This window comes from Centrocercus urophasianus, unplaced genomic scaffold (assembly GCF_019232065.1).
Source record: "Centrocercus urophasianus isolate 14NV4802_14NV808 unplaced genomic scaffold, USGS_Curo_1.0 seq_23, whole genome shotgun sequence".
Lineage (NCBI taxonomy): Eukaryota > Metazoa > Chordata > Aves > Galliformes > Phasianidae > Centrocercus > Centrocercus urophasianus.
In genome coordinates, this window is record NW_024884789.1 from 11,021,750 (window position 1) to 11,038,713 (window position 16,964).

The window sequence follows — 16,964 nt, forward strand, 5'->3', positions numbered from 1 at the left end:
AGCAACCTGCACGCTGACTGCAAAACCTACATGGAAGGTAGGGACAGCTGAGTCCCAGCACGACTCTGCTCCGCTGCCAAAGCAGAGAGCTTCGCTGCTGCATCTCAGCACAGTCTGCACGCAGGATTTACCCCAGCAGTGACAGCCAGGCCCTCAGCGGCATGTCCTTGCCCTGTGCTCACTGTGTCATACTGCAATGTGAGGACAGTCCCGGGCTCTTGCAAAACACATACTCTGCATTTTCCAGCGCATTCTTGTCTCATTTCTGGAAAGAAAACATCACGTGTCAGCTATGAGCCTTCTAAGAAGGAAAACACAACCTGAATCCCAACCTTCTGGAGGCAGAAGGAGCTCAGGCTTGACTGTCTCCAAGGGCTGCTCTTGCAGTTCTGGCTCTGTGGGTATCACTGGAAGATATTGCAGAAGAAATTTTCCGGTACATCTGGATATTGCCCTAGAGTTTTGCAGGGCAAATGACCTAAGAGGCTATAAGGTGCAACAAGTAAATGCCAAAAAAACAGAAGCAGTCATTACCATTGCAAGTACTGAACAGAGAAAAATGACCAAGAACATGCTCTCAATATGCAAAATACAATTTATTGTATTTAGGCCATTCGTAAGTATCAACACAATGCAGTATGTTTGAAACAAATATCTTACCAATAAATACTATCTAAACATTAATATCTTTTGATCAAAGGTGTACAGTGTATTGACTCAATATTGCACAGTGAGCTCTATATGACATTACAATTTCTGTAGTGCATCTGTTACAGGGATTGTTTGCCACAAGTATTCCAAAGCATCAGGGTTGCCTTTTAGAAGCAGAAACAACTGAGATTTCATGAGGGACTGAAGGCTGATACACATATCAGTGTCCTAATTTAACAGGTCATGGATTCATTGAAACCCAATGTTTTCATGAATGAGAAAACTTTGTTTCTATTACAATCTCTGTATATTTTTAAAATCCCATTTTTAAACAGAGCAAGGATATTTTCAAACTTACGTGCACGGCCGACTGCAGTGATGGCTTGTTTCATCCTGTTCCAGTGTGAACACAAACCTTACTCAGATCTGTTCAGGATGTGCCTCCTTCAAGCCAGGCTGTGCCAGCCCCCAGCAGCTATCCAGCACTTCTCTCCTTGCATCCCTGCTCATGTTGGACTCAGCACCCATTCATATAAGCAAAGTGACATGCTGTAGTCTCAACTGCTCTCAATGTATGAATGCAGATACATTTACAGACACAAATAGTTCTATGCTCAACTATATCTCAGCTTTATCTGAATAAATCTTAATTGTACAGCATCAGCTGCATGTGGGGGTAGTCCCACCAGTTAGTACCACATCTCTGTACACCCACAGAGCCGGATACTGCAAGCAATGTGGCCAGCTTCTTTGAAGCCCAGCTGCTCCTTGGTCCAGTGGCTTGCACAGGCAGGATTTGGCTCACAGCAGGCCCCAGCAGCTCGCTGCCATCCATTCTCATACCCAGCTACAACTGTATTGCCTCACTCCAATAGGAGAGCTGTTCAAGCAGGGGCTGTGCAGTTTGCCTTCTAAATTTGGCCCATATTGGCATGAACTTGTGCTGCTCTGATGTTACCCAAGGACCTCAAAATGGGAGCATGCTGCCTTAACGCACATTTAAGGCTACATTACCTTGCCCAGTGGTGTGAACTGCTCAAAATGCAAGAATCATGATCATAGAATAACTGTGACTGAGTTGGAAAAGACCTGACCATCAGTGTAATTGTGCTAGAGCTTAGCGTTTAGTATCCCTCAGTGCTTAGCATGTAGTATCCTTTAAGTAAAGAAAATTCACTCACCAAGTGATACAATTAAAGATTTCTAAGAAACTACTGGTTAAATACTACCTCATGATTATGTAAATCATGTTTATATTCCTCATCTTTGCATTTATCATTTTGTATATATTTAGATTCTTTATCTTCAGGTAACAGAGACGAAATACTTATTTCAATCTAAAAAGACAGTAGGAAAAAGCAGGGATTTAAAGGATTCTCTTCTGTACAAAAAATACATTTTTGTGACAACAACCGGTACCTTCCCAACGGGGCCTCTGCTTACTATCATGGTTCAGTCAGCCACAATGACATCACAAAGCATCAAAGTTGCTTTTCTTCCCGCTTTTCAACACCAAAATTCAATGCACCACTATGGAATGTTTCCAAAACCTGATGCTACAACCTGATAAAATCAGGAATCTTTTTTTTGCTCTAAAAAGGAACTCAAATCATGCAAATAAATACATAATGTGCACTGAAATACTCATTTCTATGATACAGACGACTTCAGAGAAAAGTCCACTTATAATTAACTAATCTAGTTCTAATAAAATACTTTCAAAACAGAATCAAAATCATTAACTTTTACCACAAGTTTATGTTTGCTATGTGTTCAAGCAGATTATGTTCTACTAGCTGTGTTGATCTGTGGGTTCAGTGTCACCCCTTTGTAGAGTAATGAATATCTGATTTTCAGGGAGCCTTCTTTAGCTGTTTTTGCAGTCCAGGTCATCAGTCTTCATTGGATTCTGCATGCAGGATCTCATGTTAAGCCCAGATCTGCAGAAAGAGAGTTGAACAATCATGACACTGACTAAATACTAAATACTAAATACTAAATACTAAATTAATTCAAATACTCCAGACTCATCTTGGGTGTCTCCAGGAGTGAGACACCCACCCCTCTGTGGGCAACCTGTGCCGGTGCATCACTCACTGCCCTTACTGTAAAAATTTTTTCCTTGTATCCAATCTATATCTCCTGTCTTTTAGGTTGAAAACATTTTCCCTACTCCTATCGCAACAGATCATGCTAAAGAGTCTGTCCCCTTCTTTCTTACAGCCTCCTTTAGACAGTGAAAGGAACCTGGAGAGTCAGTTTTCCTGTCCTAACCCCTGCCCTCGCCCCTTTAAGACAAACCAGCCAGGTGCCCCCATGCTTACTCGCAGAGTGTGGTCCCAGGACCCTGAGCAGAACGCGGTCCCATCAGGAGAGACCCGCAGGGTGCTGACACGGTTCTCATGTCCAAACAGAATAGATACACGGGATCCCTTCAGCACATCCCAGACATTTATGGTGTAATCATTATAACCTGCAAACAGCAGACGACCTACAAACAGAATTGAATTTCAAAAAACAAATTCTTTAGTGGGCAACAAATTGTTACTGCAGCAAGGGGAAACAAGCAGCAGCCCAGCCTTCCCATGCTGACCCACACACACTGCCGCACTGTTATCCCTATTAAATACTAAAATAATTAGAAAATTAATTAGTTGAAAATATAGTTAAAATTGAGATCAATTATATAGAATCTGCTTAGTCATTAGAGATGGGTATCAGCCCAGATGACAGCTGACCAGAGAGCACTTCATCGTTCAACGAAGGCCAACATTTCTTTGCTCAGACTTCGCATGAGGAGTTGAATACAAATGGTTGAACAATCAGTGGACAAATTGGTGATTCTTTGTCCCCAGTGGGACCAGCTGTGGTGCCCGTGACCTGCACAGATCCATCTACACCTGTCAGTGTGCTGGGTGGAGGGCAGCTCGCCCCATGCTCAGCCCTGCAGGAGCCCCTGGAGCAGGGCTGGGAGGAGGCAGAGAAGACTCAAGCACACATCTCTGGATCTGCAGTGAAAGACAGTAATGGCTCTGCCTTCGTACTCTTTTAACATACTTTGAGTTTCTATTAATCATTTATTATCCTTTGATAAACTATTTATGTAAGCGTGCGTTATAGTCAAGTTACATTTCATGTTTCCTTTGAAGCATTTTTAATAATGATTGTGAAATTCTAGCCCAGCTGTAGTTAATGGCAAAATATTTTCTGCTTTCAGCATGACCAGGAAAATACTTTTCACTGCTACAAAGTCAGCTGGGTGACATAACGAGTAGTTTTAATTTACAGAGAAAGATTTTGGTATTTAGTATTGGTTTTCAAATGCTTTGTCAAGTTAAACTGACAAAATTTGACATTCTGCCACCATCCCAACACCAATACCACCACCTCCTGAGTTCAGTTCTCACCACTGAGAGAGAAATCCACACTGGATGCTCCAAAAATGATGCTCTCCTTGGAATAAATTGCTACTTCTCTGTCTGCACGAAGGTCGTACAAACGGCACTGATATTAAAACAAAAACAACATATGTGTCACAGTGGAGACTGGAGTCAATGGCCACCACTTTTCATTGAAAAAATGTGAGTGGGAAGGCCTGCAGCCTAGCAGGTATCACAGAAAATGGCTGCTTGGCTTCTTCTGTTATTTCTGCCCACTACAACTGGGACTCCTCTAGAAGCTAATGAGTATCTGAACAAAACCAGGCAGCTTTGTATAAACTGAGTGCAGGGCTTGCTTGTACATCTCCTTCCTGCCTTGATATAAAGAGAGCAGTTTTGTTTTGGGCCATGGATGCTTCCTGGAATTTCTCCCACTCCCAGCCTACTCTCTTGCTTCCCCTCTGTGGTTTTCTGTGTTAGGGTATCCTGCTGCCTACTTACTGGCTGTTGGCACACTCTCTAAGATGAACATTTCAGCCATAGCAGGAGCTTCAGAGACACAGAATTAAACCTCCAGTCAGCTCTGTTAATACTGCCCACATGGTATGGTGCTAAGGCCGGTCCCTTGGCATGGAGGCTGCCTCAATGCTGTTCTGCACCATGAGACAGGACAGCAAGCAGCCTCTGGCTGAACATGAGGTCTGTCTGCTTGAAGAACCTACGTGAAAATAATTTAGGTGAGATAATACATTTTTCATACAGATCCTTGGTTTTCATTTCTTATGGAAAATCCCCACTCACTCTAAAACCCTTATCATCTCCCAGCACACTTTGGCTTGCTTAACATGGAAAGAATGCATAGACAGACCAGATTTCATTGCCATTCACAATGGCAATCTGTTAGCCCTGAAATCACAAAGCACTTTTCAAACATTTGAACTGAAAACCTTCCTTAATATGTTAAGCTTAAGCAAGCCCTGACCAGCTGGATTTCTTAATATTACGACTTAACTTGTGAAGAACAGCTGATGAGCAGCCTGCATATAAAGGAGGGGCTGTGCCATTGGCAGGGCTGTGCGAAGCTGCAAGGTATGAAATGGCCATGTTTCCGTGAATGAATAATTCTGACAGACTGTCCTGATAGGCAGTAAGGGTCACCTCAGGTGAGAGCACTACTGTGTGAGCTCACTTTTATGGTTTCCTCCACGCAGTCAGAGCTACGTGTTCCTCAAAATCCCTAAGTATGCAATCAGGTCAGAGATACCCATCAGCACATCAGTCTGTAACAGGAAAACACCAACCCCTTGGCTTAAAAATGACATGGGTGGAAACTGCCAAAACTTCTGTCAAAAGGACAAAGACGGCATTTCCCATTCTCCCATCAGGTCAAAATAATTAGTACAAACAGGAGCCAAGCTTGTGGTACTGGGAATCAAAAGAAAGCACTCTAATTGGAATTTAACAATGGACAATTTCTTCTCACTCTCTCAGCATCTTAAATGTTCACAGTACCACAACCAAATGTGCAGAGATGCACTGGGCTCCCCGTACAGCTGGAGGTATTAATTTACAATAGAAGCTTCTAAAACCTAAAAAGCAGTGCACACATCCAGAAAAGAAAACAGGAATGGTTCTGTTGAGGTGAGCCAGTTTTGGAGCAGACTCAAAACATGCTTCTAGGCCAATGTATCTCAGAAAGGTTCTTCACCCTCCTGCACTCAGTGTGATGTTTGACAAAGCAGAAGGGTGTCGGGTGCCTCCTGAAGGTCTGCTCTCCAGTTGCATTTACGTGTCTAACATTACCAGTCAATACATACCGTGTCCTCCTACCAGCTTACTCATAGACAGATAAGATCCAAGAAGGGCTATTGTATCACTAGGATGCCCTGGATGCAGTGACTCATTACAGTGAGTCAGGTTGGCAGGGAGGAGATGGACATGGGGGCCAGCCTGCTCACTGCCCTCAGGATGCACAGAGCTGCTGAGGCCAACTGGCTGCATGTGCACAGCTCCATGCCAACCCCACAGCCCCTCTGCTTGCTGTGACATGCACATGTGTTCCCTTGCATTGTGCTGCTGCCTCTGATCGGCTGCAGGATTTATCTGGTTCTTTCTACATTGATTGTGGCTAACTATATGAAGCCAAATCTCTTCTAGTAAGACAGCTAATTTTGATCATGAAACTTCAAAACACAGAAAATCTGAAATTAAGATTTGGGCAGTACCTCATGTAGAAAACTTTGCAATGGTGACCTACAAAGCATTACTAGACATTTTTATATACACAGTATTTAATATTTTTATATTATAGTCTTATTGCTTCCCTAACTTTGGTGTTGCAGGCCCAGCGTAGCCACTGGCAGATTTCTGTGGTTAGACTTTTAGAACAATCTGACCTGAGAGGCAACAGAACTCTGAATTATGCTGCTGAATCAACGTACCGTGGCATCATCTGAACCAGAGGCAAAAGCATCTCCACTTGGGTAGTATCTGTGCATGAGTGAAAAAAAGAGGCAGAACACATTACGTTATTTGGATGAGATCAGGCTTCAAAAACAGAAGCAATGCATGGCTCAGCATCCCAAGTGTGTCCTCTCCCACAAACACACTGACCTGACGCTGTTGATGTCTGAATCGTGGGTTTCGAATGACTGGATGCACTGACCAGACCGCATGTCCCACACCATGGCTTTCTTGTCACATCCCTATCAAGACAAAAGAAACTCACTACAGTTGTACAGATAGTGACATGCACCCCTCGTGTATCCAATACATGTGTTCAAAACCAGCTACACTCACAGGGCTCTGAACGTCACAACTCCAAGGGGAATTAACCAGCAAAGCAGCCCCAGAACCTGTCACACTGGTACCCCAGAACCTGATGCATCTGCAGTGAGGAGGGCAGTGTGCCACGAGGGCTGGCACCTCAGCGGGTGCTGCAGAGCAGCATGGGGGCAGTGCTGTTGTGGGGCACAGCGAGGTCAGAGGGAGAGGGGCCCTTGTGTACAGGGCAGGGTGTGTTCACACTGACCAGCACTCAGTGCCCTGCTCTGCTCATGCTGCCACTGCACCTGCAGTCTCCCTGTGGTGCAGAGCTGTATGACTGACTCATTCCCTTACTGCTTCACATGCTCTACATAAATATTAATACCCAGCATTAAAAGTTTTATGATAAATGCTTTTCATACACTGAAACTGAAAATGTCTCTTGCCAAACCAGTTAACTCCTGCCATGACCTGTAGCATGTACGTGCTCAGTGGCAAGGCTGGATGAGAAAAGAAGCATGACAGCATTTCAGCTCATCATCAAGCTCTAAGCCACCCAAGCTGTACTTTGAAAGGACTGAGTGCTTCCTAAGAGGTGCTTGGCACCAGTGATGTCCTCAGTAATGGACCCTCTCATACCTGCAGGAGCATGTAGTTGGTCCTGCTCTCAGCTGCAGTGTTTCACTGCTGTCACAATAGCAGCAGCAAGAAAAAGAGCATAGACTTTTCTTTTAAGAGTGATGGGAGGTTTTAATAAACACAACCCAGCTGGGGAAAGGCATAAGGTAGGCTCAGCTCTGGGGGTGACTCAGCCTCTCCAAAAGGGTCCCTGTTGCCTCCATGCTGTATGGGAAGCACAGAGCAGCCCAGGCAGCTGCTGCTCCTGCTGTGCTGGAGCATGCTGCTCAGCAGACTGTGCCACACATTATTTATTTTTAAGCAAATGTAATTGCTGGTTAAATTAACTCTCTTCACAGTTCAAGCGTCTCTTTATTTTTTTAAACTCTCCTGTAAAATGAAATCCCAGCTTTTTACCAATGATGTCATTATTTAAGTTATTCATTATTAAAATGTTCCTTCATACCAACTTGCAGTTTCTGTGTAGGCGAAACCACACTGCATTGAGAACATTTTGGATTCAGCACATTTCCCTCAGAAGCTCTGCCACAGCCCTAGCCTAGCCCTTTGCATTGCTCCCATGTGCACCATTCTTACTGACCTCCCTGGGAGTTTGGGGCCAAGACCAAACTGACAAGCCGCTGCTTTGACTGCTAAGGTTTGAAGGAGAAACCAGCAAGCATCTGTGGAGAGACGGTTCCACAAGTGCTACCCACCTCGCCCCGAGGAGCAATGCTCCAAGGGCACAACAGCCTGGGGCTCAACCCTGAGCTCACCCAGCTCTATAAGTCATGCTGTGATTTTTAAAGATTATATAGAACAGCTCCCATTCTACATGCTGTTGCATTTGCATTGCTTATTCCAGCTCAGGATTGCTGTATTGCAGAGCCCTGGTGTACAGGGAGTCTCTCTGTATCACTGTACATTCACGTTGTACCACTTTGGCTATGCCAGCATCAGCTCAGTGTAAGACAGACCTTCACTAAAGTGGTGTTTTGCTTTTCATGAGTTAAGTGAGTCTCTGTGAGCACAGACATGCCCAAGCTGCTATACTGACAAAGTATGACATATTCTCTTAGCAGTACCATAGCTGCTTGCGATTCTTTGCCCTATAATAAGCCGAGCTGTTCCCAGGGAGAATGAATCTGTCCTTTCTGGGAAGTGAGCTCAGTGGCAGGAAAGCCCGGGAGGAGTAAACGCACTCGGATGGAATTAGCTTTCAGTCACGCTTCAGAGCAGCTGTGCTAACAGCAGGCAAACCAAGCCAACGTGCTAGGCTTTGCTCCTGGTGGGCCCGCCAAATTTGATAAAAAGAGCTGTAACTGAAGAGGTCCAGATTTATCGTGCAGGGACAGGACTGCGATTCTGTGCACAAGTGGAATCCTCTGATTGACAGACAGTACCCTCCAGCACAAGGGCCATTTCCACCAGCAAGCACAAGACATATTGTGCCATCACCAGTACCATAAGCAGTCACTGGTAGCAAGGGCTCATCTCCCAGCTCCTAATAGCTCCTACCTGCACGCTTGGCTTCTGAGATGGGAAGGACCAGCACTCCCTCAAAAAGGAGCTAAGACCCACCACATTCACCTCTATGCCTTGTTGTGCCTTACTGTGTAGCCATGGCTCAGCTGCCTGGGCAGTGCTCCTTCAGCAGCAGGACACCATTGGGAAGGTGCCCTGATACTTCCCCAGAACCAGTCTTGTGGCCCCAGCGAGGTTTGTGTGCTCCTCAGGGCATGGGGAGCAGCGGACAGCATGTGGCTGACGAAAGGTCTTTGAATGCTTCTTGTACCACTGGAAAGCATAGGGGGCTCAGCAACAGCTGAAGATGTGGCCACACCTTATCTCTCTGCACCAACTTGTGCAAGGGTCCAGCCAGCGCCCAAGCTACTCCTTGGCTGCTGGGGAGTGGTTGAGCAACACAGCGGCATGTGCATTATTTACAGCCCTGCACTGGTGCCCCGAGCACGCGCTGGCACACCCTGCCCGGCTCCAGAGAGCTGGGCACAACAGAGCCAAAAGCAGAAGGGTGTCTGCTGTGGTGGACTCACACCTCTGTCTGCAGAATGAGCCTGCAGCTCCAGCTCTGAGCCTGTTCCTTCCTGGGAGAGGTGTTGTTTTGATCTCGGGCTGAGTTGCTTTGGTGTGGGATGGAATCTGCTAAGTAAGCATAACCGTGGTCACACTGAGAGGGTGGGTTTGACCCCACAGTCAGAAGTTTAATTTACTCCAGATTGAGACATCTGCTTGCAATGAGAGGATTGCAGTGGTGCTCCCACCGCATACTCCAACGCTTCTTCAATAAGATCACAAGCCTCCTGTTTTGCTGTCTTTTCCCTCCCACCTTCCTTAACTTGATATGATGATAGGAAGCTCCTTCTTACCCCGGAGACAAATGTATTTCCAGTTTCTGAAGGAGCCAGATCCAGGCACAGGACATCAGCTCCATGCCCATGGAAGCTTTGCAGAAGCTGCCCGCTCTCAACATCCCACAGAGCACAGGTCCCATCTCCACTTGCTGTCAGGATCTATGGAACATGGCAAGGAAAGTCACGGCACAAAAATCGAGAGATAATCAAGCTTTCAAAGAATCTACTGGCATCCTATCTGTATGCCAAGGACAGCTTTAACTTCAAGAAATATTATACAATAAATCAAAGCCATAAAAACAATCCTATTCTAAGCTGAGTTTGTGTTTTTAACTTTTAAGGTAAAAAGTGAGAGTGGATAGAAAAGGAGAACTGACACAGCTACATAGTGTTTCAGTAATGGTCAGTTTTGTGCAGTGGGTTTTGGAGAACAGATGCCATCAGAGATCTCCTGATATTTCCAAATCCTCCAAAGGGACGGTAGAATCAGACTGGTATTTTTATCTGCCCCTGTATTTAACTCTACTTTAGGCTGCTGGAATTCAAGCTGCTTAAAGAACTGTTGGTGTTAAGTATGCCTGTTGTGGTTTACCCGCTTAACTCCTCAAGTTTTTTTTCTGCTTGAAATTACCAGATGCAAACCAATGAATTGGGCTTAAGACATAGATATTCTGAAAGGGAAGCAAGCCTGTCTAGACAGTTGTTTGACAAGTCCATCACCTCTCACTTGTCCAAAACCATTTATGTGTGAAAAAGCTTGAACAGATCTTGACCAAACAGAGCTCACAGCTTCCCTCATCTGCTACAAGCATGTGATCAGCACTTGTGATTGCAGCTAAAGCCTGATGATGTTCAGTTGTTTAGAATTTCCCCTTGGCACCCAAAACTGTTATGCAGTCACAGATTTTAAAGATCTCTGTGCACAGACATGGGACAGACTAGGATGACCACAGAACAACTCTGCATGTTCTATAGTTCTGTGACCTTATGAAATCTTCTGCAAAGATTATTATCATGTTCAGTGGGGAAACTCAAGGATCCCATTAGAGATTAAAAAGAAAATAGTCCTTAACAAGAAAATGATCATACGATCATGAAACCATTTGCAGAGTTGCATAAAAGTTAAACACTGATCATGTTTGACGGGTGCTCCAAAAACTCCTCCTAAAAACAAATGTCTGCAAAGCTGCAGAACAGCCCATTCCAAACCCTCCTGCATAGTCACAATGATATTCTGGGGTGTTAATAGTAGAAGAAAGTCCTGAATTGTCTTTCTGACCTGTTTCTGAGCTTAGGTTAATAGAATTCTCTATTTTGAGCATGGTTTGCACTCGGATGGAGAGTGAAGGTACTGAGTGAGGAGTGAGAAATTCCAGATCTGAGCATTTGCTTTTGTAATAACATGTAAGAAAGAAAGATCTGATGGAAATAGGAATAGCTAAAGACATAAGGTAGAGGTTTGTTGGCAGTCCAGTGCTCCAGCTAATGCCGGAGTTGAAGTTGATGATCACTATGGGTCCCTTCTGGCACCCAAGAAGCAGTGCTGCACATGGCAGGGGACAGTGGGCCACGCCGGGGCTCACCATGAGCGCAGGCGCTGGGGTGGGAGCAGCAAGAAGGGCCACTCTGCCTTCCCCACAGTCATATCCTGCTCCTTAGCTCTGTCACACTGGTGCTATGGCTGCCTGCTCCACGAACAACACTCGAAACCCAACCAACTCTTGCTATTAATACACACACAGCATCGTCACGTGAGGAACATTATCGCACTGCAGAGCTGCAGATACCTAATTTAGGAAGTGAGGCTCCCAGGCGCTCTGTGCTGGGGAAGCTCACTCAGGCAGGACTGATCTGTGGGGCCTGGGCTGTTTTGTGGTTGCCCAGCTGGCAGCTCAGTGCTCCTCTTAGCCTGGGATGGCAACATGATGAAGAACAACGATGGCACCTCCTCCTTCAGCACCTGTGCAGCCTGAGATTGGCGTTCATCAATGATGAACCACCTCTCACCAGATGCCACGGACACACCAGTTTCTAAGATCCTTTCCTAACATTCATTCTGAAAACTGAGTGTAGGTTCAGAGAGCAGCTGAGGCAGAATAGCAGCACTCGCAGCTCTGGCGGTGGGTGCTGGCTGCTATGGAGCTCTGCACTAGGGGAGTTGTGCTCTTTCCCAGGGCTGCTCCAGGACAGGTGACAGGGCAAGTCCTCCAGTGGCACTGCCAGGAAAGTAGAGCTGCAGTGTCCTGTTGCACACTGCAGCCTTGGAATTACTGCATGATTTTAATTCTTAGGCCATTACCTAAAGGGAGAAAAGAGAAACAATGTGGGGTTCTCTGGGATGCCCTATATAACAGTGTTCTAACAGAAGCTTAGCCAAGCCATTTGCTTGTATTTGTTTAAATAGTAACATACAGTGCTGTAAACAGTCACTTAAAAGCACATGCCTATCAATCACAAGAAAATTTCTTCAGAAAAATCTCAGAATCATTGAATATAAAATATCTTAATCCACTGTGGTGTAGCATATCAGCACAGTTTGCTGTATTTAATAAGGAGGAAAAAAAAACCCTATTTTTTTAATTTTTCCTTCCATTTTTATTATGAAAAATACATAAATGTTTTCCTTTCATGGGATTTAAATCTTGACACACATAGGTATGGACAAGAAAACAAAAAAGATGACTGGTTTTGTATCTCATCACAGCCATTCCAGGTCATTTAGACTCCCTTCCAATTATGCAGGGCTCCTGTACGGTGAGGTCAGGGCTGAGCAAGCCCGAGCCTGGTACCTCCACCACTTGTTTCCATGACAATCAGCCTGAATTAGCACCTCAGAGTCATTACAGAATGGCAGACTGGCAAATAACAACATACTTTTGGGCATCTCATGTCTTGAAATAGAAGCAATCAGAGCTGGTATTTCCTTCAGAAGAGCTCTAAATATCTGCAAGAGGGGAACAAGGTATTCTCTTTCCAGCAGTTCTGCTGACACAGAGCATGATTTAAATGCTCCCTTCTGCTTTCTTTTCTTTCTTTTATTTTTTTTCTTTTCTTCCTGAGTGCACTGAATAGAATTTCAATACAAATTTGAAAACCAGAGTGGGCAGGGAGATTACCCTGGCTCCTTTCATAGTCCTTTGTTTCTGGAGAAAGGAGTGTGATATTCACTACAGGAGGAGACCAGTCTGGTTCCAGATGATCTGTGTTTTGTCCCTAGCTTTGACATAGAGTCCCACAGTGACCCTGAGCACTCACTGCTCTTTGTGCTCAGCCTTCCATCTGTGAGACAGGGAAAACATCACTGCCTTCCCTCAAGAGAACACACCATGGCAAGGATGAATCTCTGTGTACTCATCCTTGAGCTCAAAAATACTAAGAATTAAAGCAAAGTTGTCTGGACATCCACAACAAAGCAGGCAACAATGCACACTACACCAGCTGGCAAAGCAAACACCCAGCCTAGTTCTACTTGAACTGGTGTTGGATTTTTTTCAACTATTTACATTAGTTCAAGCTCCTAAAAGCATAAGGCAGCACAGAGCCAGTGAGCAAAGAACACAGAGGGTACCAGCAAACATTCTCTGCCGAAGACACAGGCTTTTGCAGGACACAGACACAACAGCCTGGCCACTGGCTGTTACCAGCTGTTACAAAAGCTTTTGCAGCACGTTCATTGCCCCCGAGTGTCCCAGCAGCCCTGCATGGGGCAGGATATGGCTCTGGCTGCTGAATGCCTCTTGTGCAGGGAAGGTTACTGCATTGCATACAAGTGTGGCTCATGTTAGGCTTTGCTGGACAGTGGGCAGTGGGCAGGGGATGCATTTACCTGCATGTCAGAGTTAGTGAAGCTGCAGGCTGACAAGTAGTTTGTGTGCATTGCAACCGATTTCTTCTTTGCAGCCATATTTTCATTTTTGTCAAATGTCAGAGGGTACACAGAACACTTGTTGTCCAGGCCACTGGAGAGAGTAATAATAGCAAATAACAGAGAGAACTGGTTAAAACTGCAACAACAAAAGGCAAGTGGTGATACGAAGGAAACCACCTGTCAGTGCTGTGCTACCAAATCCTCCTAAGCGCCAACTTCCCTGTATTGTGCTGGCCTGGACCTCACGTGCGGAGAAGCCCAGCTGCCTCACCAGCCTGGCTGCGTTACAGCACATCAACAGCTGAGGCTCACTATTTTTTACCCTCATCAAGTTTATAAATGGCACTGAACTAAACCTTACAAAAGTAAGAGCTATAAGGTGACACAGTCACTTCAGGGTTAATTTTTTCTATTCAGTCAGAGTGCCATTTTTCTGTCATCTGTCACTGTATTAGCCTTTAAAACATCATTATTTATGTACATTAATAAATTTGATATAACTCCTGTGGAAGAGACAGTATAGCAAATAGTGGATGTGAAGAAAAGGTCTTTTGGAAAATCTGGAAAAATACCACCAGAACACCTACCCCTGCAGCTGGTGTGCCCCTCCTGGCCAGTCACACCAGTCAAGCTGTGTCTCCCTGGCCAGCTGTGCCCACCTTGATACCTTTCTAAAGCTGGGGTAGCTCAGCCATGCCTTGGTTCTGGATCACCAGGAATCCAGCAGGTGCTTGCTTTGTGCCTTTTATTAACTGCACAGCACTTAACCAGTGCCACAGCAGAAACACAGAACTAGGTGGTGCGATGCAACTGTGTCTCCCCTGTCTCTCTTACAAGAGTTCCTTGTCATTCTTCAAGTTATAGTAAAAGTCATGCAATTTCTGCACTTCATCTCCACAGACACTTATGGAATCTTTTTTCTATATTTGCAAGCTGCACAGTAAAGTCTCTCTTTGTTTCCTTCTCTTGCCCCGAGCTTACTTTGTCTGTCTGATCCACCCAGTCCCTTTTGAAAAGATCTCTTGCCAACTTCTCTCTTTTTTTTCTCTCCTGCAGAAACTCAATTTTTCCAAACCTGAGCCCTCAGAAAAGTTGAAGACAATTATCAGGGACAAGGTCACTTCCCCCCACTCCATCTTGGCAAGATCTATTCATGTGCTGATAATCCTTATCATCCAACTTTTCTCTCTACCTCGTAGAAGAAAGAGAGCAAAGAAAGAATAGGGTTAAAACCACTCTCCCTTAGAAGATATATCCAATGCACACAAATTGGAACAGAGAACTTGCATGCATGCAGAATTCCTAACCCATGATATAAATGCTGAAAGAGGATTATTTACCATGCTTATACAACAGATGTTATTGCACTGAAGTCAGTGGAGACAAAATGGATGAGCCGTTATGGGACTAGAAACAGAGGCACTGAATATAATCCTCCCATCCACAATCAAGGCACGCAAGCTTCTGTCGGCATCTTGTGAAGGCACCAGGAGATTCCTGCAAATCAAGCCTCTCTGCATAAGTAGCTGGGGAAACTGGAAACTTACCCACAAGCAATGGCACATCCAGACGGGGCATATGCACATGCCATCACCCAGGTACACGGCATCGTCACGGCGTGTTCCTGAAACACAGAATCTCTTTAAAACTTAGACATCCCTATTTCCCTAACCCAGCAAAGCAGCAGGAGGATAGCTACCTGACTATTCCCACCTTATTCACAAGCCCCAGACTGAACACAGAGTATGTTTGTTGAGGCCATTTGGTGCTGTAAATGCACCACTGTGCATTTCACTGTGGTACATACGTCGGTGAGTTAGAAACAAGCTGTATTTTCACAGCTGTCTGAAGAACGGAGAGCCCTGACAGGGCTTGGAGAACCAGTATCATCATATCACAGTGAACACCATGGCTAAGAATCCCTGGTGATCACACATGGCACCTTGCATAGCAGCTACTCAGGGAAGACTTCCATTTAACTAGCCTGGCTTTTCCTCCAGCCCAGGGGCATCCCATCAGTGACAGGACTGGATTGGTACATGCTGCAGACCATGACAAATAACAATGCCCTGATGGGGATTTTCCTCAGAGACAGGTGAAGGGAGATGGTGTGTGTAGGCTCTTTGCTCTGAGGTGCTGGTGGAGGCTTGCAGGCTGTTCCATCATCCTGCTGTCACCTGTGCCACCTGTTTGCCCTTCAGAACTCCACTGTGTCCCACTGTTGTTTGCCCTATGCACAGAAATTGGACCTTTGCTGACTTTCACCTACCTTGTTAGTAGTGAATGAATCCCACACAATCACCTTCCCATCCTAAATGAAAACACACAAACAGAGAGAGGTACAACTGTCAGCTTACTTCCCAAATTTGGGGGAAATTCTGTTGCTCATTTCTATCCCCCAGTCTGTTACTTCAAGACATTTGTGTCTCCATCTTAACAACATTACAGTGATTGCAGTGAAGCACCAAGGAAATGCTTCTCACTAGTGCTAGTTATTTATTTAACAAAAAGAAAATTCTATTTCTTTGGGATTACTGGTGTTGGATTAAAGACTGATCTCTTTTTAAAAGGGATCTCAAGCATGTTTATGAGAACTCCTTTTGTCTGCAGAGCACAGCTGGAATGGAACCACCTCAAGAAGCCATTGCTACCAAGCACTCACTTGCCTCCTTTCAGCCACAATGTGTTTGCCCCAGCCTGCAATCACCATCTGCAAAAACAGACACTTCTCCCATGTAAAACCTATTGGTGGCTCAGTGCAAGGCCTTACAAATACAAGAGGTGACCTGTATTACAAGTCATTTTCCCAGCTGGCAACACGCACAGAATCATTTATGGACACCGCAGTGTTTATTCATCTTTCTTTCCTGTCTTTTTCTATTTTCCTCTTTATTTCTTGCTACACTTACTTCAATTATCCACTGCCACAATCAGCTGAATAGCAATCGTAACAACACTCCACTGAGAGTAACTTAACCGCTTTGTGTATGCCAGCAACAATCATGCCAGTTACTTTGCCTTAAGTGCATCACATTGGTTATCCTCCCCACTTCATGAAACTGAAATGTTTATTGGTGAACAGGAATTGTTGCTGTATCTGGATTCATTTCAGTTCTTAGAAATGGAGACAAAATGCATTACAACTTCACTGTTTCGCTTTTTCATTTACACAGTGGCATTTTAACCAGTAAAAAAAGCCATCACATTAATTATTTAAACTTTGATTCTCTTTGCTGGAATCACCATGAATGGTAAAAAAAATCTCACAGTAACTGAAGGTGGCTTGCAATGTAGATTGCCTATTTTTAT

General features: G+C 44.8%; 1 protein-coding gene across 2 annotated transcripts in view; it reads right to left on the bottom strand.

The window, feature by feature from the left end:
* Positions 1-577: 577 nt before the first annotated feature.
* The window catches only part of GNB5 (G protein subunit beta 5), a 30,187-nt gene continuing 13,800 nt past the window's right edge, over positions 578-16,964 (bottom strand). For both annotated transcript variants that reach the window (XM_042824115.1, XM_042824114.1), the window contains 9 exons: positions 15,925-15,966; positions 15,203-15,279; positions 13,614-13,746; positions 9,803-9,946; positions 6,645-6,736; positions 6,473-6,521; positions 4,059-4,155; positions 2,976-3,142; positions 578-2,591 (listed from right to left, as the gene is read on the bottom strand). In XM_042824115.1, the coding sequence (XP_042680049.1) occupies positions 2,580-2,591; positions 2,976-3,142; positions 4,059-4,155; positions 6,473-6,521; positions 6,645-6,736; positions 9,803-9,946; positions 13,614-13,746; positions 15,203-15,279; positions 15,925-15,966 (813 nt within the window). In that variant the 3' untranslated portion in view covers positions 578-2,579. The remainder of the gene's footprint in view (positions 2,592-2,975; positions 3,143-4,058; positions 4,156-6,472; positions 6,522-6,644; positions 6,737-9,802; positions 9,947-13,613; positions 13,747-15,202; positions 15,280-15,924; positions 15,967-16,964) is intronic.